At 48.5% G+C, this 23781-nt stretch overlaps 1 protein-coding gene across 5 annotated transcripts in view; it reads left to right on the top strand.

Annotated features, from left to right (window-relative positions):
• The first annotated feature begins 7580 nt into the window (after nt 1-7580).
• The window catches only part of APPL2 (adaptor protein, phosphotyrosine interacting with PH domain and leucine zipper 2), a 58188-nt gene continuing 41987 nt past the window's right edge, over nt 7581-23781 (top strand). For 4 of the 5 annotated variants that reach the window (XR_013764248.1, XR_013764249.1, XR_013764250.1 and 1 more), the window contains exons 1-3: nt 7581-7778; nt 13148-13246; nt 23305-23364. Coding sequence is in view for 2 of the 5 variants with exons in the window: in XM_079142897.1 (XP_078999023.1) it covers nt 7725-7778; nt 13148-13246; nt 23305-23364 (213 nt within the window). In the remaining 3 variants the exon portion in view is untranslated. The remainder of the gene's footprint in view (nt 7779-13147; nt 13247-23304; nt 23365-23781) is intronic. The other variant, XM_079142898.1, reaches the window with a different exon arrangement.

The following is a 23781-nucleotide window of genomic DNA, read 5'->3' as shown; positions in this document are numbered from 1 at the left end:
ACTGTCTGGGAATGCCATATCACATCTTGCTTATCTACTGGTTGATGGACATTCAGGCTCTTATGAATACTGCTACTATAAACATTCACATTCAAGTTTTTGTGTGGACAGATGTTTTCAATTCCATTGGGTATATACTGGAAGGGATTTGTGGAGTCATGTGATAACTTTATGTTTAACTTTTTGAGGAACTGACAAACTATTTTCCACAGTAGCTACACCATTTTACATTCCTTCCAGCAATGTATGCGAACACTTGAATCTTAGCTGGGCTTCCTGAGCCTGGAAAAAGGTGGACTTTCCAGCTCCCCTGATAGCTGTGTGTGGTCACGTGACTAAGTTCGGGCTAGGGGATGGGATGTCAGTAGAAGAGTGCAGTTTCTGGTGGAAATATGTCATTCTCTGTTGCTTTCTTCAAGCTGCTGTTTGGAATGCTGACTTAATGACTGAAGGGGAAGGAGAGGAAAAATAACTGGGGAATGATCCTGGTCAAATTATATCGTTACATTGTGTGCATGAATGAATATATAACAACAAACCCCACCACTATGAACAACTACGGAAACTGATAAAAAATATAAAAAGTAAAAATAAATAAAAAATAAATGACTGGAAAACCAGCCGCCATCTCTGGGTTTCTTTTTCTTTTTTCATTTTTATTTTTGGTACTGGGGATTGAACCCAGGGGCAATTAACTACTGAGTCACATCACCAGCCCTTTTTATTTTTTATTTTGAAACAGGGTCTCACTAAGTTGCTTCAGGCCTCACTAAGTTGCTGAGGCTGGCTTTGAACTTGCAATCCTCCTGCCTCAGCCTCCCAAGACTCTGGGATTATGGGCAAGCACCCCCATACCTGGCACCTCTGAGTTTCTTGAAAATGAAAGAAAAATAAACTTCTATCATAATTTAGACATATGTTTTTCTTGCTTTTGGTTTTTTTTTTTGGTTTGTTTGTTTGTTTGTTTGTTTTTTTTGCAGTGCTAGGGATCAAACCCAGGGCTCTGTGCTTGCAAGGCAAGCACTTTACCAACTGAGCTATCTCCCCAGCCCTTTTTCTTATCAGTGGTATATCCATATCAAATCCTAACTAATACATTAACATAATGCCTCCTGTCACTGAGAAAAATTTTTTTTCTGAAAGACAGCTAAAAGCCGGGTTCAAAGTTTGGCACTAAGAAAATAAAGATACATGATACAAAGACTTTATAATTTATGAGCTCACAGATGAGTCAAGAGGGATGGTCCCATAAATAAATAAGATGGGGTATAAGTGCCAATAAAAACGTGTGTAAGTCCTATAGGAGGATGAAGGAAAGACAAATGCTGTTGTCCTAAAGTAACTAGAGAAGCTCTTATTTGTCTTACATGTCCCTACTAACCTTTGGAATTTGAGAGCAAGAAATCAGAATTCCTGAGAAGTCTTAGGAACTCAATAAGCTTAATATATTTCCAATATCATATTTTTACTTATTATGAATATAAAAATTTGTTTAATAAATAATGAGTAGTAAGTTTGGTAGTGTTTATGAAGAATCATTGCCTGTAGTGAATTTCTGACCCTTGGGAATGTCACTGAACATCACCAGACTGGGTGGCATTTGAATAAATAAAGGCAGCCACACTACACAGTCTCTGGTTGAAATCGCAGCTCCTGGGAGTGCGCGCGAATCTGAGGGAAGCCTCTCTACGGACACAGGCAGGGGGAACGGTGGGCTTTCAAGGACTGCCATGGACTTCGTGTGGCAGGTGTGCAGCGGGCATGGCGGGAGGCAGCCTTGGCATGCCAGCCGGGAGCTAGATCACCAAGGACTTGCCGCCTATGGAGGAATGTAGACGTCAGGGAGGCCTCTGAAGAGGCTGCTTCCTGGTGGGAGCCCTCCGAGGTCGGCTAACCCTGGACAAGCTCTCTAAGCCTCCGGGGTCTCAGTTGCCTTGTTTCTAAATTAAGCATTATTACAGCAAATTAGTGCTGAGGTTTGCGGTGTGGTTTTAGGAGAGCCTTCGTGTATTCAGTCTGCTATAGAAAAATGGGAAATTCGTAGATAATAGACATTTATGTCTCGTAGTTCTTGTGGCTGAAAAGTCCAAGATGAAGACACCAGCAGATTTTGTGTCTCTGCTTCAAGATGGCTCTTCCCTGTGTCCTCACATAGCAGAGGGGCAAAGGGGACAAACAGGCTCCAGCCTTTTCCTAAAGATGCAATCCCATTCAGGAGGATTGTGCTTGCACTTGCTTGAGGAGGTGAGCTAATGACCCTCCTAAGGGCCCACCTCTGAGTACTACTGCATCGGGGCCTAAGCTTCCACGTGTGAATTTCAAAGGAACACACACATTCAAACCATAGCATCAACACAGGTAAAATAATAAGGCACATAGTAATAGCTCAATAAATATCCATTTATAATTATGCTATTATTATCACCGAAGGGTGTTAAGTGGCAGAGTGACAACCCTCATCCTAAGATGGACACTCAGGAACTGAGAAGGTCCTTCCCCCTTTGTCCCCAGCTTCACTGGTTGCCATGGTGGTCTGTCCAAGCTCAAGGATGTCACTCATCCCTGAAGGTTTCCCCTCTCAGTTTCCAGCAAATGGAAAGACGCTGGTGGAAACAGCCTGATTCGCAGGGGTCCAAGGTAGAGAAAGAGGACTGAGCACTCATCCAACCATTTCAGAAGCATGTGTTGTGCATCAGAGGCTCTGTGGACACCTGGGAGGGAAGGAGAGAGGGGTTCTAGGTCAAGGTGCCTTGGACTTCTCACTGGGGGGCCTCCCTTCTTCTCTGGGATGCGACGGACAGTCCTGGCCTTGGGAATCCTTGGCTGTATCCGGGCGTTTATTTCAGCCTCGGCTGCAGCATCTGTAACGTGGGGACCTCGGTTCTCCTGCCCCCCGGCCTGTGCCCCACCATGACTACTCCATGCCCTCTCCTCCCTCTCAGACCTCCAACGCGGCTGACCATTATTCTTTTGAGCCAATGGCCTGGCTTCCTGTCTTACTGAGAAAAATAAAAAGTCCCAGCAAAGAACTCCTCCATCCGCCCTCATTTAATCTACTCACCCACTGTCCCACTATCACCCAGAATGCGCCGTCCCGCTTCTGCCCGAGGCTGTCCCCCTCACTGGAGATTTGAATCTCACTCCTTTCTGTTACTCAAGGACTCTGGTCTTGGAATTGCCACTTTCTTGTCTCTATGGCCTAATTCTCCCCACTCTACTGGCTTATTCTCATCAACATACAAATAATCTAAGAAGTCCAGCCTCCTCACCCCTCAGGGCCTCCCAGTCTTTTCTTTGTCCTTAAAAACCTAAAAGGTGTTGTGTCATTTACAGCTGAAAAAGCTCTGATTAATACAGGAGGGCTAGCCAAGTGTCTATGGAAACAGCTTGTAACGTGATATTATTCTCATCTCACAAAGAGTAAAGCAAGGTTAAATAAGTTAGGCATGGGGGCGCACACCTGTAATCCCAGCTACTCAAGAGGTGGAGGCAGGAGGCAGGAGGATCGCAAGTTTGAGACCATCCGGGCAATTTAGGTAGACCCTGTTTCAAGGTAAAAAATAAAAATGGTTGGGAATGTAGATCAGTGGTGGTGTGGCCCTGGGTTAAATCCCCAATACCAAAATAAACAAACAAAGCAACCCCCCCGCCCACACACACACAATGCTAAACACCTTGTCCAAAGTCTGCAGTGTCTCCTTGCTTAAAACAAGCAAAGGAAGCAAAAACTTCCCCTTTGCTATTTTCCCTGCAGTTACTTCTCCTCAGATCACCCCCTTAAGTAAGTTTGGTCTTCCTTCGTTGTTCCGAACACGTTCCAATCTGGCTTTCAAATTAAACTGTTCTTGTCAAGGTTTCTTATCAAGTTCGCCGACGACCAAAGACCAATGGCCAATCCCAAGGTCAACCCCCAATCCTCTTCCTGACCTGACCTTTCAGCCGCCCTTGACGTTGTGGATCAATTCTTTCTTAAAGGCTTCTTTGTCTTTCAGGATGGTGTCTCCCGTGCACATGGCTGCTGGGTTGGGATATGAGTTTCCTGATCCTCCTCCTACCTCATTGGCGGCTGGGTCTTGTATGGTTCAGTCTTCCAACCTGCTCTTCCCAATACGCTCAATTCCTGAGAAATTCCACCCACTCTGGTGGTTTCGATGGCATCCACGTGCTGGTGAGGATTTCGTCCCAGACTCCAGAGTGGTGCACCCAAGTACCACTGGCTCCTGCGCTTGGAGGTTTAAAAGGCTTCTGGAGTGCCCCGCCCCCACTCCTCCCCAGCATCCCTCAGCTCAGCAAACCCCGGGACCTCCCACCCAGCCGCTGGACTTCCCCACGCCTGCTTCTGGCGTAGCTTGTCAAGTGCTTTTAAAACACATCTAGTTTTCCCTGCTTCCCAACATTCTATCAGTACCCTAGACCTCAACCCAGACCTCACAATCTCTTGCTCGAATCATTGCAATAACCTCCTTAGAACCAGAGAAATTCTTTATAAGTGTAAATCAGACCTTGTCCCTCAGCTGCCCATATTTAATGAGTAGTTTCCTGCAATACCCAGAACCGCACTGAAAGTCCTTCCCATGGACATAGGGTCCTTTGTGACCGGCTGCTTGACATCTCTTCCACCTTGTCTCCTCCCATTCTTTCCTGCCTCAATCTACTCCAGGCACACTGGCCTTTCCGCTCATCCTCAAACCGGTGAGATGCCTCAGGGCCTTTGCACTTGCACTTCCTGCCAGGCTTGGCTTACTCTCTTGCTTTATTCAATACTCAGCCCAAATGTGGATCACCTCAGAGAATTCTTCCTGCTTACCCAACTTCCCATGATCCTTTATTCCTTTATTCCATCACTATATACTTATGAATTTGTATTTGTTTATTATTATCTCCCCTATTCAAATATAAGCGCCATTAGGGCGGGGACTTGTATTAACTTCAGGCTGCATTCAGAGTAGAAGAGAGTGCAGTCATGGGACGCGCTAAATAGCAAGTCCATCACTGAGAAAAACCTCACAGTACTGTGGTATCAATGATATGAAATCCATGAAAACACTTTAAACTGCAAAGTACTAAGCACGTGTAAGTCACGATGATGTCCATTGTGCTTTAATAAGCATTTCTCAAGCAACTGCTTATGTATTGGGTAAGGGACGAGGCACTGTAAGTATAGAAATAAACGAAGCAGAAGTTCCTGCTCACTCTGGCTGGAAAGTTGGGGGTGGGAACAAATAGAGGTGTGATTCTAGAATTATCTAGCCAATGCTACTAAAGCATAGGAAGAAATAAATGAATGAACCCCCCCCCCCACCCACACACACACAGGCATAGAAAGCTGGGATTTGCAGAGAGTAGTTGGGCTTGTCAGAAATGAAGAGGAAAGGGCCCTGCAGAGAGCAGAGCATCACAGTGCCTCCGCCTCACCGAGCAACTTGCTCAAAACAGGCTCTTCCTCGCTGCTTCCTCTCTCTCATTCTTGAAGCCCCAGTCCTTCCCTGAGTCGAGCGTCCTGGGAACCTTTCCGTGCTTACCATCCCCCTTTCCCACTGGTCCCTAGAGCGCCTCCCCTCTTCCCACTGATCACAGAAGCTCCAAGCCGGGCTTCCCTGCCTCCAACCCAGTTGGTGGGGGCAGGGGGGCCACTTCTTGTGAGACTTTTAAAATTCTAGGAGCAGACACTGTTTATGACACCTTTAAAACTTCACATAAGCCATAATAAAGATAGCAGAAGAAGCGGGAGAGCGCTTCGCACCCAACGGTTTCATTTATTACACAAATTAATGACGGGATGAAATAATTAATGAACGAAATGGAAAGACTTTATAAATGTGTTGTAATCCCAGAGTCTGTTTCATAATTTAGTCGTTTTGAACTTGGGATATATTTTCCTATAGAAGCAATGTTAAAATGGGCACTGAAGTAACAAGGAATCCCACTGAGGCTATTTAGCTCATAACGTAACAATAAAATGCAGAAAAGTGAAAAGCAATGGAATTGTGTAAGAGTGTGATCTAAATAACTTGGAATACTGATGTTCAAGGAGCAGTGATTTTAATCAGAAGATGAGATGGGACATGAAAACTATGGCAACTCCCAAGGGAACATCTGAGCCTCTTCAAAGGTTCCGGACAGCGCAGTCTCCATTTAATGTCCTCTTTCCAATAAAAATGTGTGCATTGCTTCTCTTGGTATAATCATATCCTTGTACTTTTCTTACAATCAGAAGGGAGGAAGAACTCAAGACCGACCTTGAGGAAGAGGATTTTGGTTAGGACAGCGTTTGGAAGATTACCTGAGATGAAATTAACTGAGTGGTACTTGGTAGAAAATGCAGAAAAGGGAGAAATGGGGTGCAGTCGTGATTCCACCACAAGGAAGAAAGAATATTATTGGGGGGGGGGGTGCGGGGATGCTCAATGAAAGCCATACAATCGCTCAGGACAGCTGGCACTGGCCAGAACCTAGGGAGTGAAGCAGCACGCCATTGACCTTCAGGTGTTCGCAATGCAGATTCTCTCTACATACTTAAGCGGCTTCTGTAGAATACAGGATTTGTATGGCATCGTATTCTTCCTGTTGATTTTGGTGATGTTTTCTATTAGACACATCTTACTGATTCCTAAAGAAGGAATTTCAGAGACTCTTGCCTTTGACATAAAGAGATCAAGATCCCTTGACGGTCTTCCCCATCCCTCTGGCTTCCTGTTCTTCTTCCGCAAGGTTCACTCTATGATCCTAACCAGATCATTTAACTCTCTGGGATTCATTTTCTCATCTCTAAATGACAACACTGAACTAGATTATTCCTTTCAATTCTGAAAAGTCAATTATGAACTTCTCCAAAAAGACATAAGAAACCAGAATGAGACCTAAACCAAAGAGCTCTTCTCCAAACTAGTTATCTCTATCACAGATGGCTCAGTTATCTCGTTTTTCCTAAACTTAGGTGACCTCTCTGCTCTCAGAACTGTTTCAGGGCAATGAGATTTATCTAGCAAAATTGGTGTGAGAATTGTAGGGTTGTCCTTCGGTTTTAAAAAAGGGATGAGGCCTGGCGCAGGGGTGCACGCTTGGAATCCCAGATGTTTAGGAGGCTGAGGCAGGAGGATCACAAGTTCAAGACCAGCCTCAGCTCTTTAGTGAGGCCCTAAGCAACGTAGTGAGACCCCGTCTCAAAATAAAAAAAAAACAAAAAGGGTGGGGGTTGAGGCTCTGGGGTAAAAAGCGTTCCTGGGTTCAATCCCCAAGGAGAGTAGGGGAGTGAGAGTAAGAGCAGCAGCAAAAATCTGTTCGCTGCTATCTCCTTCGACGCAAGAGGGTTTCCAAGTAACCACGGTAGATAAACCTTATCTCCCCACACTCGGTTTTATGTGCATCGAGTGGCACACGCAGTGAGGACAGGCGGCCCTGACCGCGGAACCCTAAGCCACTAAGAGCTCGGGGAGCAGCGGGGTTGGTCCGGAGCGTCACGGCTCCCCGCGGGCGGAAGCGCGGAAGCCACACTTCCGGCGGCTGACCAGACGCTCGCCACACTTCCTGTTGATCAGCTCAGCTGGGGGCCGGGCGGGGCCGGGCTGGGAGGAGGGCGGGCTGGCAGGCGATTGCGGCGGCCACTGACCAGACGTGGGCGCGCGCGGGGCTGCCGCGGGCACTGAGCGTCGCCGTCGCCTGAGCACGGAGCACCTCGGCTGCCGCCTCGCGCCCTGCGTCCTTCCATCCGCCCTCGCCCAGCCATGCCCGCGGTGGACAAGCTCCTGCTGGAGGAGGCGTTGCAGGACAGCCCCCAGGTACCTCCGCCGCTGGTCCCGCGCGCCCGCAGGGGCCAGGCTGGGGAGTGGGCGCGCCGGGCCCCGCGTCCCGCGCCACGCAGAGCCGGGACCCGCGCCCGCGCCGCCGCGTCGCGACCCTCCCCAGACTCGGCCTCAGCAACTTTGGCTGCTTCGCTGGTCAGCCAGGGCCCCGGGCGGATGGCCTCGCCTTTTGGTGCCTCGTCTCCTTTTAAATAGAGACAATAATTGGACCTGTCTCCTGGCTTGTTAGGAGAATTAAATGACAAGGTGCCTGTAAAGTTTTTTGTTGTTTTTGTTTTTAAATCAGTTCGTGGTTCAGAGTAGAGAAGTCCATCTTGCCGCTCCAGATAGGTACCGCTGGCGATGGGTTTAGGGTCCAGAATGGGAAGCAGAGAGGCTGGGTCCCTGTCCCGGCAGATCCTGCGTCTCCGGCACTGTTTTCTTTTGTGGAGAGAAAATTAACACCTGCCCTATTTGTCGGGCGAGAGAACTTCATTAGCACTCTGGAGACGCGACTCCTTTGAGCTTGAGGGTGAAAACTGGTGTGTGAATATAGCAAAAGAGTGCAAATGACACTAGTTCATTAGCTCCTAATTCAGAGTCTTTCTCTGGGGAGCTTTTGTTCTTCATTTAACACCCTCCCACCTGCCCTACCCCTGCTTCCTAACTCCTTTCTGACTCTGCATCCCTGGGTTATTTGTTTTTTTTTCTTTTATTTTTTCCCTTAGTGCCCAGATTAAGCCTTCTCTTCTCATCTCCCCTCTTTCGGGGTTTCTTCCTGTCCCTCCTGAGTGAATTGTACCACCCAGGATGCCCCTTTGAGGGACTTACCTAGTGCTCTCTGCATCTCTACCATTGAGAACAAGTCAGAAGGGCTGTGTGCACCTGTGTTTTAAGCTCATTTCTTTGATCCTCCTTGGGTAGGCAAGTCGGGAACTGTAAGCATGCTGTGGTTTTTATTTTATTTTTTCTAAGTTGGCATCCATTGAGCTGGTTGACTTTTCATAAGTCTCTTTTATACAGCTTCTGGTGTTTTTGATCGAATCAAAGCCCATGGTAGGAGGCATTTCAGCCACACCTGTTGTGTGGAATTGGAACCTAATGTGAAATTTCTAGTGATCACTGTGAGCCCGGGATCTCCACTTGCTTTGTAGTTGCATCCATTGCTTTTCTAGCCAGACATGGCAGTGGGCAGGTGGAGCGAGAGAGGCGATACTCATTCTCCGTGCTGGCCTCACTGACAAATCACATTCTGAATTTTTGGCTCTCATGTAAATGAATACACACTGAGTGGCTTAAAGGACTCACTCCACTATGAGGGGATAGTAAGAAGACTGGCAAACGAGTCAGAAGCCCTGGGTTGCAGTTCTGACTCCCAGCACTGAACTGACCGTGTGATTTGGCAAGTCACTTAAACTCCATCCTGTGGCTGGCTAGTTTTTCTCATCCTCAAAGCCTCTACAGAATGAGGGACATGGAACAAATGATCTTCAAGAAGCTCTTGAGGCTTTAAATTCTGTCTTATATACGTGATTTATAACTTTGAGTTTATATGTGGAAAAGAGTGTAGAAGCATTATGATTCCTATTTACTATTCCTTCTGATATAGGGAGTTTATTATTAAGGGTTCTTGATGCAAAATGGAACTAACTTTAAGAAGTTAGTTCAAATATTTTGTGTATTTTGTATGCAGCTTGTGTCTGGTGCAGCTGTACTCCCAAGGAGAGGCTTAGATTTGGATGTGGAAGGAGTAATCCAGCTCTTTCATTTTATGTGGAAAGAATAAAAACAATAGCAAAGGCCTAGATCATGCACATTATGTGCGGACATTGTTGTAAATGTCTTACCCCTCTTAACTCACTCAGTCCTCCCATAATCTTGTAAACTAGGTCTCTCTTAAAATGATCAAGGAGCAGAGAAGTTATATAACTTGCCCAAGATCGTACACTCTAAAGTGACAGAGCCAGGATTGGAACCCAAGCAGCATGCATAGTAAAGGGATATTGCTTAAGTTAGCCCAGTTACCTAGCACCTGACTTTTCTGTTATTGGTGACCTAAAGTGTTTCACTAAAAGGAAAAAATCCTAAGAAACCATCTACTGTTGTTTCCTCTGGTTTTTTGCAGGAGAGTCGTGAGGGTTGCTTAAGTAACCTGGCTGCACAAAAGCCTTTGTGTTCGGACTAAGTGACTCAAGAAATGCTGAACAGAAGTTGTCTGACCTTAGACACATCTATTCATTTCCTCCTCTTGAGTTTGCAGTGCTGCGTGGTGTGTTTGGAACTAATCTGTGTGCATGGCGTTTCATTCCTGCTCACTTCTGATACAGGAGAGGCAGGGTGTCTCCGGGATGAGGCTGGCCTCCATTGCCATTTGTCCAGGCACCACTTTCTGCCAGGAACGTGATGTAAATGAGATTCGTGTGACTCCCCTCGACTGGCTCATAGTCTGTTCCAGGGACAGATGAGTCCAGCAGCAGTTCCAGGACAGCGTGAATTCCGCTGTGAAAGACAGGGACTTAGAGTCTTGTGCTTAGTCAGGAGGTCATTCTCTTATCCTGTAAGTCAGAAGAGCTATGGGCTGCTTTTTTTGTTTGTTTGTTTTGTGCTTTTTGTTTGGTTGTTGTTGTTTTGCAGTTGGAATCACTGAAACAGAAATGAAAGACTTAGTTCTGAGATTATGCAGTGAGTGACCCAGCTGGGAACAGCCCTCTCCAACCAAAGCAGGTCTGTCTTTTTGCAAGTGAGATGCCTCCAAACATAACCCCGAGTGACTTTGTGTGGCTTCACTGTGGAGGCGTTTTGTCCGGTGGCTCTTTTTATTTATAACACCTTTTTACTTTGAGTAGACTTGGTTCTATTAGGTAATAGCTTTCTCTCCACCAAACCATGGAAATAAGAATTTTGTTTTTAACCTTAAAATTTTTAAAAGTAATCAGTGATTTTAAGATTGAACTCTTCCACAATTACTTTTTATTGAGAAGGTCTAGGTCAATTGGATTAGGTCACATGCTGTTTCTTTACTAAGGTAAGGGAATGACACGAAGCTAGGCTGTATCCATAGAGTGCTTGCTGTCTTTCCTCCTCTGGCCATGGGTGCGCTCCTGAGAGCGCAGGGTGTTACCCAAAGGGTGGAATTCAAATCCTGAGTCTGCCACTCTTCCCCTTGGCAAGTTGTTTAACCTCTTTGAGCTTGTGTTTGGGTGTGTGCAAAGGGAGAATAAAAACAAACTGCTTTTCAGGTCGTTAAGGGTCTGTGTGCCTGCATGCCATAGTAACTTTGCTGCTGTGTCTTTGTGACACACACCAGTGTCTCTCTGACGATTTTTGAAAGTTCATTATCTTCACAGTCAACATCATCTGCCATCTCTAAGTTTGGCAGTGATAAACACTGTGCATACTTTCGTTATCTCCTTACCTCTGCATGTTAGTGTCAGAGCGTGGATGTGAACTCGGGAGTGACAGGATCCCACGGTAATCACAGCTCCTCTGAGGGACCCCAGCTGACTCAAAGCCCTGTGGCGTGTAGGGTCACTGCTCCTCAGCATTGAATCTCAGTTCCCAGCACAGATGCTGGCAGGAACAGGCGACTGAGTACTGAAGGATAGATCTCCCACTGTGTTCTGAAAATGTCTTTTGACAATAATTTGTTTTTCAAATAAAAATCATACTTTAAAGAGATGTAATAGAGAATTCTAAATCAGTGTTTTTTTTCCTTCTGGTCATCATCCATTAGTGGATTATGAAATCCAGTGGGTCAGAGCCATGATTTTTGTTCGCAAATGGAATAGAAAAAAAGTGTGTATGCATTCTGTTGATAAATATTGTGTGGTAAAACCTTTGCTCAGGTCTTAGTGTAGAGTGTATTTCGTACTATGGGGGTTTTGATTTTTTAAAAGTTTCAAGAACTCTTCTAACATGAACTAGGCACTGAGTGAGTTTGGGATGAAGTTTGCTGTGGGTGAGAGTTTTTTACACACTCTTGCAGTCTGTGTGACGGCATTGTGATTCTTCCATCAATACGCATGAGTACCAAAGAGATTAGGTAGGTCACCGAGCAGGTTAATCCTGGAAGACCTTGGAAAGCAGGGTCAGCACACATTGCTGTGAGATGCCCCAGAGTCTGTCAAGCACAGGGAGGTTCTGCTTCTATTTACTGGGGGAGCTTTGGGCCCAGGAATGTCTGGGTCCAGCTGCACCAGGGTTCATGGGGTGGGAGGCAGCCCGCAGCAACTGGGGTTCCTAGGGTGGTGCAGCACTGTTGTGGCTGAGGCCCCAGCAGGTAGTGCACCGCAGTGGAGGTCCCAGGGTTGACAGGACATAGTGGCAACTGGGGCCACTTTCCTAACCTCTCAACTGATAGGTTAGAAAAAGAAGGGATTGAAATTTATTTACAGGGAAATAATGAGTCTTAATAAATTGTTCCTTTTAAATCACGTTGGTATCACCTTATTAAAGACATTTCTGTAACTTACACTCCATTCTTTGCCTAACGGGTTATTTTCGGAAGTAGAAACCCCATTATTACTTAATGCCGTAGTTCAAACTCCTGAGCTGGGCACATCCCCGAGTCCTGGGAGAAGCTCTGTCTCTAAGTGATGCCGTGACTCTTGTTTCTGCACCTTTCCATGTGTGAGTATTTCTGCCACGATACGTAGTGCGCAGCGTGGGCCCACACCACCGTGAAAGTGCTCGGCGCTTCTAGGGGCTCCCAGGGATGTCCTCCTGGAAGAAGCCAGCTGGCATTCCTGTCGCGGTGTGAGCTTTGTGCCCAGAGCTGCCACCAGTGGGCCCAGGCAGCAGGAAAGTCCCGGCCACGAGTTTGAGAGTTGGTTGAATAAGACATGAGGAAGAATGGGGAACTCGACCGACAGTCATATCTCCAGAGGAAACAATGACACTGCGAGGCTGCCACACTGGCTGTGGCGGGAGGGTGGTGCTCCAGGGGCGCGGGCAGCCACAGCTGCACCAGGTTCCTGGCCTATGGACATGAAAGGAGAGGCTGCCCTTCCCAACCCCGTTTTATTGGACAGACTTTACGGGACGTAGATAGGGGTTGAAGGCAGGATGGATCACAGCCCTCCGGTCTGAATATTTCCAAGCATGACAGGCAGGTGCTGCACCCTGAGCCACACCCCAGCCCCAGCCCTGAGTGGTCCAAACAGGATTTTCCTCTGGGCTGCAGGTTGCACGTTTGCCCTGCCCCGTGGGAGGAAGGGTCAGAGGCGCCCCTGCGGCATTGCTGGTGGAAGCGCAGCCCGGGCCCCGCCGGGCCCTCCCCAGCTCAGTTTGTGCACGTGCTCATCGGTGTGTGCTCTGCCTCCTTTGTGACTGTAACACCGGCAGTAAACCAGTGCCCCCTCTTGCAGACCCGCTCCCTGCTGAGTGTGTTTGAGGAGGACGCGGGCACGCTCACCGACTACGCCAACCAGCTGCTGCGGGCCATGCAGCGCGTCTACGGAGCCCAGGTAGGCCGCCCTGCTCTCCGGAGCCGGAAAGGCACCTTTTAAAGACATGAAATAAAATCAGAACTGCTTTATTCACTTCTGTTCACCTCCATGAACCAAGGCATTCTGTTGTCATCGTCTGAGAAAGAGGAATTTTCCTGTAACAAGATCCGGTAGTGGGGGACCACATAACTGCCTTTAGTTTTTTAAAAATTCAACCCCAGAGGGAATCCCTGGAGTCTCCTCTTCCCACTAGTGAATGAGAGGGTTCAGTGTTTTGAGATGTGCCCTTTGTCTGTCTCCTAAGTGGACAGTCTTAGGTGTCAGTGTGGGAGGGGAGAGGTGTTTGTTCAAGGGCTTCCTCTGAAAGGACTTGAGTCACGGTTCTGGAACTGTGGGGTGGCGTCTTTGTTTTGAGGAACAAATATCTGTGGCTTGCAAACCCATAGAAAATAAATTGCTGAGTAGCCAAAAGTGAAGCTTTTTAAGCTCAAGAAGTGCCATGTATGTCACTTTCTAAGGGAAGATTTATGAGTCACTTAAAATTATGTTACATATCAAAATATGGCAATTGATATTTTTATTATTGATTCCTTGCCAACTTAAATCTATATTGTTAATGTTTCTTTTTCTCATTGATGATTTCTAAAGACTTAAATACCACATTCAGTAGTCTGTGGCTCTTAATAACGATGTATAGTCATTATTATACAGCTCTTAAACTCACGACACATTGTCTTAGGAGTCTTCCATACGTGGGAAAAGCCTCATTGCTTGCCTTCAGGGGGCTTACAGTTGGGTCACTTAAATCACCAGCGAGTGCCAGGGAGGAGGGTTACCTCATCCAGAGGAGTTGCGTAGGTATGTTAGTCTGCATTCCGTAGCTGTGACAAGATACTTGAGAATGTCAGCGTATAAGGAGGAAAGGTTTATTTTGACTTACAGCTTCAAGGTTTTAGTCCACAGTTGCTTGACCTTGTTGCTTTGAACCTGTGGCCAGGCAGTATCACACAGGGAGCCCAGGGAGAGGAAGCTGTCAGCTCATGGCAGTCAGGAAGCAAAGGAAGGGAGAGGAAGGAGCCAGGGTCCTGGTGTCCCCTCAAAGGACACTCCCCAAGTCACCTAGCTTCCTTCCACTAGGCCCCACCTCTTAAGAGTTCCACTGCCTCCCAGTAGCACCACAGGCTGGTGACCCAGCCTTTAGCATGTGGGTCTGTGGGGGGACATTTCAGGTCTAAACTCACAGCTGGGCACAGAAAGGAGGGAGATTGGGTAGTTGAGATTTGTTGAATGCTGAACAGCTCGAAGGCAGTTTCTGCAGCTTTTGCATTGATTATTTCGTCTGCATTGCTAAGCAACCCTGTGAGGCTGGTGGTGTTACTATCCTCCTTTTATAGGTCAGGGGACTAAGAATTTTGATGACAAGTGACTTGCCCCAGTCCACCCAGTGAAGTCATGGCAGAGTCAGTTGGAGGAAAGCCAAAGCTCAGACTTCATCCCTGCATGGGGAGGAGGGTGGAGGCCTGGGCCAGGAAGTGCAGTAGGGAGAGGGGGTGGTGGAGGATTTCAGAAGTGTCGAGGCTGTGAGGGTGACTGGGTGTGGAAGAGGCTGGTGGGTGAAGGATGGACCAAGAATAACAGGGAGAGGACGGTCAGCAGGCGCAGGGGCAGCTCCTTGTGTTCTGTACGCAGCGGGAAACTACGGTCAACAACCATGAATTCATATTTCAAAAGCGCCAATAGAGAAGGTTTTGAATGTTCCCAGCGAAAAGAAATGGTAATCGTCTAAGGTGGTGGATGTGCCGTTAACCCTGATCTGGTCACTGCGCGTTGTATACGTAGTTTGCGGTGTCATGCCATTCCCATAAATACACAGTTACTGTGTGTCCATTAAAAAGAAAAATATATTTTAAACAACAGGGTGGGCAGGCGAGAGAGCACGGGAGGAGCAGGGCACAGGTGTGTGAACATGGTGTACGCAGGCACGGGTAGGGCTTGGGGGCCACACCGTTCTCTCTCAACACATCACAGTGAGGAAAGAGACCTTGTTCAGAGTTCAGAGCTGGAGACCCAGATAGATAGGTGAGCTTCGCAGTGTTTTATGAGTGTAATTTTTTTATCTACAACTAGTCTTAATGTCCAGAAGAATTGGGTCCTCATTTGTGATTTTGCTTGCCTGTTTGTTTTGGTAAAGACATTCAGAATTTGGGAACTTGTTTGAATTTTAATTTAGTCCTGGTTATTTATGTTGGCAGTTTAAAATATTTTTTCCTGAATACTCAAAATTTAAGAAAATACTTTTTTTTTTTTTTTTTTTTTAAATCTGCACTTATACCTGAACTTGCTTGCCATTCAGTGATTTGAGTATTGTCACTAAACGATTTGTCCTGTTTAAGGCTTAGAGCCACTCCCAAGAAGCTCTGCCGCTTCTCCATGTCTGTCAGAATCATTTGCTTGGAGAAGCGAAACACTCTCTTATGCATCTTTTCTTTTGAGCCAGAAAACTCTGTTTTGCCAAAATTAAGTAGGTCTTGCATTCCAAGAGGCTGGAATCCAGCTTTTAATTCACAGCACATGATCGTCACGTGGGTCCTCTGGCCAGAAACCCTTCCTCCCGCCTGGTTCCTGCAGCAGAGGCTAGTGACAGTGTTGGTCAGTGCTGCAGGCTGAGCAAGTCACTGAGCTGCACTCAGGTCTGCGGGGCACGGACGGTTGGTTAGTCAGGCTCACTTGAAAGTTTAGGTGTTGCGTTGTCTTTTAAATTTGAGAAAGAAAATTCTCTGAATCTTCCAACCCTTTTTTTTTTTTTTTTCATTTTTTTAGTTGTAGATGGACACAATACCTTTATTTTGCTTATTTAGTTTATTTTTTTAATGTGGTGTTGGGGCTCAAACCCTGTGCCTCACGCAAGCTAGGCAAGCGCACTGCCATGGAGCCACAACCCCAGCCCCCTTTTTGTTTTTGATGGAGTCCCACTAAGTTTCTGAGGCTGGCCTCCAACTTGCAGTCCTCTGCCTCAGCCTCCCAAGTCTTTGGAATCACAGGTGTGCACCACCATACGGCTACATTACATGTATATTTCTAAGCTAGTAATATTTCTGTTTTCATTTGTTTTCCCTGAGTTATATTTTCTTGGTTTTATTTTATGTTATTCCTTAAATACTTTCCACTAAGACATATTGAATTAGTTTAATAGAATTTTAAAATTTTATTTTTTAAAAACAGGTATGTAAACATAATTTTTCATTATTATTTTTTATTTCTTCTTATTTTTTGCAGCACTGAGTATTATGCTGTACCACTGAGCTTCATCCCAACTCTTTTTCAGTTTTCTGTTTTGAGACAGGGTCTCAATAAGTTGCTGAGACTGACCTCAAACTTGAGATCCTCCTGCCTCAGCTTCCTGAGTTGCTGATATTACAGGTGTGCACCATGATGCTCATCTCATTATTTTATTTTAAAATTCAGGCCTCTGCTGCTGGCAAATGGTGACTGTCCTTCAGCCCTTAGTTTTAGAAAGAGAAAAAGTATAGAAAGTTCTGTGAGCAGTTTTTCTTATTTTGACTGGTTTGAGGGAACTTTTTATATTTTATTTGGCATAAGCTCTGAAATGCAGCTATATGCCAAAAGTGGTTTTCAGCAGTCCCAGGGGTCACATCTGGTCCCTGCTGTCACGTGCCTTTGCACGTGGTGGGGCTGAGTCCTGCCCTGTGGGTCATTGGAATGGAAGAAGCTGTGGACATTTCAGTCACTGACAGGTCGGACACTGGTTGCTTGGAGCACTTTACTGTTTTCAAAAAACTAAGTTTAAAAGCTTTAGTAGTATCTGAACAGATGCATAATTATACCTACACAGTTAAATCCACATAAATTTTGCATTCAGTATATTTGTTATAATACTTGCTCTGATTCTGTATATCTGCCATAATTTTGTTTCTTCCCTAAAGGGTTTACCATTTTTTAATTTTTCAAAATGGACTTCTTAGGGCTTTACCGTGGTGATTACGCGGATCATCTCCTGGCAGCTGCTGTCCTAAGGAATCAGGGCCCTGTGGGGTGGCTGTCCCTGCCTTCTCATAGCCTGTCTTCCTCTCCTGACAGAAGCTGAGCCTCTGTGGGTGGTGCTTGCAGGGATTTTTTGTTTTTGTTTTTGCTTTTTTTTTTTTTTTTTTTTTTTGTTAAATAAGTACATTTTGGAAGGAATTTTGTGGAGCGAGAACTGTGGAGAAGGTTCTCTCTTTCCTCTGGCCAGGCAGGATGATCCACACAGCTCCATCTCTCCACCCCTTCTTAACCAAAGCTCTTGGAGGATAGAACTACTGAACCTAGAAACAGATCCTAAATTCTTGATCCTAAAAACTCAGATTGAAGGTGGAAATAGTGTCCTCTCAAATTGAGCTGAAGAGAGTGGGAGAGAATAGGAGTAAAATAGTCGGAGGGAAATGTGCATAAATTTGGTAACGAAGACCGCCATTCTCTCAGTGGTGACACCTACAGATGTCCAGCTAAACAAGTTCCTGTACCCTCTGGGAATCAGAATGAGAACAGTGGGCATCCAGGTTGTGAGTCTGTGATAGGACAGGGAGGGACAGACAGGGTCACAGTAAAAACAGGAGCTCCATTTAGGAGACACTCAGGTGCCATACCCTAGGCTAGGCGTCTGCTGTGCGTTAGCTCATCTAGCCTTCATAACAAAGGAGTGGGGTTATTACACTGTGCATTTACAGAGGAGGAAACTCAGGTTATGTCACTTGCCTGAGGTCACAGCTGACGAGTGGCAGAACCAGAACTTGAACTCAGATCTTTGACTCCAAGCCTGTACTCTTGCTTGAGTACGATGCTTTGCTTCTCTGACACATTGGTCTCCTCACGTGGCAGCAGAGGTTAGAGAAGTTTGAGGTTTCAGAGGTGCTTCTTGTCATTACAGAGTACAGCCCCCGTTGGACAGCTTCGTAGTGTGTCAGAGGTGGACCCGGTTCCTCTTTGTATCCCAGAGTACGTTTCTTTGTTTTTGTCGGAATGGTTTTCATCAGTGCGTTTTAACAGCCCTGAAAAACGAGCCAGACTGAAGCCTGTATACCAGATTGAGAGCAGTTACGTAGCTTAGGGTCTGAGGGCACCGAGGGCCCAAGTGGTTTCTGAGAACAACTTCTTAGACCTGGGCACCCGCGCTGGGTTTGACGTGGAATCGTCGGCTTTCCCTCACGCTGGCAGCGAAGGCCTTTGTAATGATTGGCGTGAAGGATTGTGCTGGGCTTGGCTCCTTCTCTCAGGTATGAAGGCTGAGTGTGACCTTGGCTCACAAGATCTGAATTCTGGTCTTGATTTGGTCACTTGGGCAAGACTTTGGGTACGGCAAGCCACGCCGTTGCCTGAGTTTCCTCATCAGATCAACAGAGGACACACAATACCCACCTCACAGGGTTGATTGATGCAAGGATTAATTCTATAATCAATATCTGCAAAGTATTAAGATCGGACCCTGGCACAAAGCGTGTTCTTGGTGTTAACAGCACACTTTCTAAGTTGAACACCAGTGGCAGCTGGTCCCCACCCCACCTGCCCAATACCTGGTGCACAGCCTCTGGCGCCCTCCGTCTCCGACAGTGCCTGATTCTCTTCCTTTGGTTCCAGAGACAGGCTCTCTCCTGGCTCTCCTGCCGGTCTCTGCCCATCGTTCTCAGTTATTCTTCCCTGGTGCCCCTTTGCTGCTGACCCCTTAGGTCTTGGTCTTGGATTGCAGAATTCTCTTGGAGTCCTTCTCTGGACAGCCTCCCTTTGGCCCCTGGGCAAGACCATTTTAGCAATAGCTTGGCTATTTCCGAATCTGTTTCTAGTCCTTGTCTCTTCCTGAACTCTGAATCTTTTTTTTTCTTTCTGGGTACTGGAGATTGAACTCGGGGGCACTCCACCACTGAGCCACATCCCCAGTCCTATTTTGTATTTCATTTAGAGACAAGGTCTCACTGAGTTGCTTAGCACCTCACTTTTGCTGAGGCTGGCTTTGAACTTGTGGGCCTCAGCCTCCCTAGTCACTGGGATTACAGGTGTGTGCCACTGCACCCAGCACTGAACTCTGGATCTTTATTCCAAACGACTTTTGCCTGTTGTCACCGTGTAGATGTTTAGGTCTCCCTGGGATAATGTGGTTCTTGCCCTTAGGAAGGTGTCTGTTCTTCCTGCACCCTGCAGCCCGGCTAATCGCCTCAGGACTTCTCACTTCCCTCCCTTCTTAGGTGCCTCCGTGGCCCACAGAAGGTGGACCCTCAGGAAGGCACACTAGCTCTTTGGGACCTGGTGTCTTCCTGCTCCACTAGCCTTGCCTCCGGCTGTGCCAGAATATGCCAGGCCCCACGCCCCTGTCCATCGCCTATGCCAGGAGGCCCCAGCCACCCCTGCCCTGGCGCACGTCCTTCCTGGCCTCGGAGGCTGACCTCAAGCCTGAGAAAGTGTCCCTGACACCCTCCTTGCCCCTGGCACTTCCTTCCTGTTCAAAGTGCCCCTCGCTGTGTGGCCAGATGCCCTGTGCATTTGGCAGGTGTGCCGCTGATGGTGCGGCGAGTGGGGCTCCATGTCCCTTGTGGACTTAGCTCTCAGGGAGCGGTTGCCTTTGTCCCCAGGGCCCAGCCCTTCTGTGTTTGAGGACTGGGTGTGGGGCCTCTCCACCTGAAGGTCTGCACATCCTGACCAGACACGGTATTGTCCTTCCCAGCCCCGTGCCCCCTCGGTTCCTTAGCCGGGGCTTTGTCCTCTCGTGGCCTCCCTCCTGGAAGACCAGCTGCACTGGACTCCTGCCTCCTGCCTCCTGGGTCTGCCTCGGGCACCTCTGCAGCGCTTTCTGACCCTGACTCAGACTCTTCATTTACATCCCAGCGTAAATCTACGTCCTCAGCGCTCGGAATGATCTCCCGTTGGGTCCCCCTTGTCTATTCCCTCCCCTTTGGTGCGTCTTACAGCTACAACCACCAGACATTTTTCTTCCACAAATATCCACTCTGCTCGTCCTGTTGCCCACACCGGGCAGAGTTGAGATCCTCAGCGGGCATCCCTCAGCCTCCTTAGCTGCGCTGCTCCAGCCTCCACTCTTGCTGCGTCCCACCTGGAAGGGCCACCGTGTGCCCCGGCTTGTGACTGTCAGCCTCGGGCCACACGTTAGGCACAGACCTGAGCGAACGTCTGCATCCACCCTACTCCCAGCCTCTCCCTTCATGGCTGCCAAGGATGGTGCTGCCCACAGCGGCCTCTGGGTAGTTTTAGGTGACAGTGGCAGTTCGTGAGCTCTCAGTGTCATGGGAAGATAAACGTTCCCTTGCCAGGAGCTCGGATTTCCTGTTGGACTTGTTGGCCACTGGTCTTTCTGCCTCAGCCACAGCCATGGGAGGTCCTCTCCAACACGGGAGGTACTGCCACAAACCTCACGTCGCTTGCCTGTGTGTGTGTGTGTGTGTGTGCTGGGGATGGAACTCGGGTCGTGTGTGCTGAGCAGGCGCCGAACCCCAATGCCAGCTCTTTAAAGGGTTCTGAGAAGCAGTAAGAATGTCCATGGTAGACACTCTTCCCAGCCATCAGAAGGAGTTACAGGCAGAGAACGTGGCTCAGTGGAAGAGCCCTTGCCTAGCATGGGGGAGGCCCTGTGTTCAACCTCCAGCATTGGAAAAAGGAAAAAAAAAAAAAAAAAAAAAAACAACCATAAACCATGTTATTCACGGGACTCCATTTAGAATCTGTTAGGCCGCCTCTTCTGCTGGGCTGCAGCTAGAAACGCGTGAGCTGTGTGTCCCTTCTAGACCTCCGAGGCCTGCCCACCTGCATGTTAACTGGAGAGGGTGGGACAGCACTGTCTTAAGCACTGTAGTCATCTTGTTTTTTTTAACTAAGTTGCAGATTTATTCTCTTTAAACTTTAGCATCACTCTTTGTAAAATGGAAATAAGAGTAGTACATACTCATGGGCTCACTCGGGCAGGAATGTGCTGTGTGTGAAAAGCACTGAGCAGCAATGTCAGAAGTTTAGAAAATACTGGAGGTACTAGCAGCATCTCCAGCGACGCGGTTACTCATCTCCACTCCGCCTGCCCTGCGCCCAGTTTCGCAAGCGATGCTGGGATGCCTGTGCTGGGAGGTGCCATCCTCCCAGGGCATGGGTGCGTGGGCTGAGCTGGCGGAGGGCTCACGAAGCCTTCGCGCACTATGGATTGGTTATGGGTAAGGCCAGGAGACTTCCTGTGCTGAGGCCTCTGGGCAGGGGCCAGGCCACTGTAAGTGTGCGGGTCCCCTGACGCCAGCCTGGAAGAGCAGCATCTCGGTCGCCTGGAACAGCACACCTGCGGAAGAGCGGCATTTTCCCAGGGTTCCTGGGAGGGACCTGGCGCAGCCCAGTCGTTGGGGAGCAGCCACCGAGGGGAGTGTTGTGCTCCTTCCCCAAGCCACGGTAGAGTCGTGTCAGTGACACGTGTGTGCCCTCCCCTCTGGCCCTTTACAGACAGGCTGCAGGCCCCAGCGTGAAGTTGGGCTTTGTCCTCTCTCGTCCCTTGGCAGCTGGAGTCAGGGAGAGCCTGTCTGAGAGAGTGAGTTTAGGATGGGACGACAGGATTCATGCCCTAGCCCGGCCACTACTGGTTGTGTGTGACCTTGTGCAAGTGGCCTAACCTTTCTGTGCCTTGGTTTCTTCATCTGTCAAGTTGAATTAATTATTAGGACCTGCTTTTCAGGGTTATCAGAATCGAATGAGGAAACTCAGAGCACGTGGCGCGCAGCATCTGGCGGGCACCCTGCACTGCCAACGCCCGCTCGGAACTGAGATGCGTGTTCGTTCACCATTCGTTCGGCACCGGCCGTGCGCGAAACAGCTGCATGTTCCTGTCCACATGAAGGACGCGCTGCAGGCTGTTGACCTGCCGCCTTCCCAGCCATGTGGCCACCAGTTACCATCAGTTTTGAAGGGGCCACATGCCAGTCAGAGGCAAAGCCAGGGGCCCCGTTTGACCTCCTGGGGAACAGGGAGAGGGCCGCTTTTCGTGGGGTGATCGCGCCCATCCTCAGGGCAGTGGAGGATGGCAGAGAACAGTTTGGCTGGTTGTCTGCAGAGAGGGTACCCCCAAAAGTGGGATTTGGCTACGAGGGGCCCGCAAAGAATAAAGCAGGCTCCTGCAGACTCAGGACTTAACCCTCAAAGGAACGGCAACCCTAGGAGAAAGGAACGAGGCCAGGCCCACGAAGCTCAGCCATGCCCTCCCCACCATGCCAGGGCAGACATGCAGCTCTGGCCTCTCAAGAGCAAGCTGGTTTGAAGAGTGGTGCTAGTGTGGGCCTGCTGCTGGCTGGCTGGTGGCCTCTCCCTGGTGGTAGGGACCCCCTGTGTCCGGGGTGGGAGGGGGACAGGTGGCAGCCTGCCTCGGGTTTTCCGGGACCCGAGTTCAGTGGTATTCCTGTCACATCTGTGGTGGCCGACCCAGGGCTGACCCTCCTGGTGCTGCTCCATCCCGTCACACTTCCAGGGAGGCCCTGGCCCAGCCCCGCAGGCCCGCTCTGCCTGTGCTGCGGCTCCCACTCCCCTGCCGCGGCCCACTCCAGCCCCGCTCTGCCAGGCAGAGCTTTGGGCAGGCCGAGTGCCGCTGCCACACGTTGGTTCCTGCTGGAACGCTCACTCTGTGGCCGCCTCCTCGTCTTTCCGCAGGGCTCTGCCTAAGCCATCTCTTCCTAGAGACCATCTGGGTCCTTCTGTCCCTGCCTCCCCGTGAGTCCAGCCTCTGTCCTTTGTAGTTCTCATGATGCAAGGGACCATTTTTGGATGTCTGCCTCCCCAGTCAGTCCACAGGACAGGGACTATGTCTTTGCTGAATGTTGGCAGATCGTAATTTTTTGCTGCACTTGCTTGCTGATGAAAAGACCAGAAGGGACAGTAATTTGCAAAGGACGCAGTGGGGAAAAGGCAAGCATTAACCTTTGGCTTTGTCTTGGTTTTGTTTTCTGAATCCCACAGGCACACGCACGTCGCTTTTTAAAGGAGGCTCTGAGAAGGCCTTTTAGGGACCATACATGTGTTGGGCGATCTCACTTCCTTCTCTCTTCTCCCTACAGAATGAAATGTGCTTGGCCACCCAGCAGCTCTCCAAGCAGCTGCTGGCCTATGAAAAGCAGGTAACTCCAGGCTCTGTGCCACTGCCGCGGGGCTCAGGTCTCTCCTCAGAGGCTTCTTTTGAAGGAATTCTCCGAAGGCATCCTTTAGAAATTTGTGCTGCTTTTCTCTCCTCTCCTCTCCTTTTCTTCCGTCTTCCCTTTTCTCTCTTCCTTCTTTCCCTTCCCTTCTTTCCCAGCGCTTTTCCTTTGGTCCTTTCCTTTCTTTCCCACTGATAAATACTAAGTAGTGATCATCCCAAAGTCCTTGTGAGGTGGCCTCAGGAGCCCACAGAGGTCGCCAGCTGGCTGCCTTGAGCCTCAGCCTCTGGGGGCCACAGGGACTCCACGCTAACTCCAGGAAGTAAGCCCTCCAAGATACCTTCATGTTCAGAAGGGTGGTGACCAAGGACCGAATGGCCAGAGGGGGCAGTGGAGCAC

Source organism: Sciurus vulgaris (assembly GCF_902686455.1).
Source record: "Sciurus vulgaris genome assembly, chromosome: 5".
NCBI lineage: Eukaryota > Metazoa > Chordata > Mammalia > Rodentia > Sciuridae > Sciurus > Sciurus vulgaris.
Note: the sequence above shows the minus strand (reverse complement) of the source record. Positions and strands in the feature narration are given on the sequence as shown.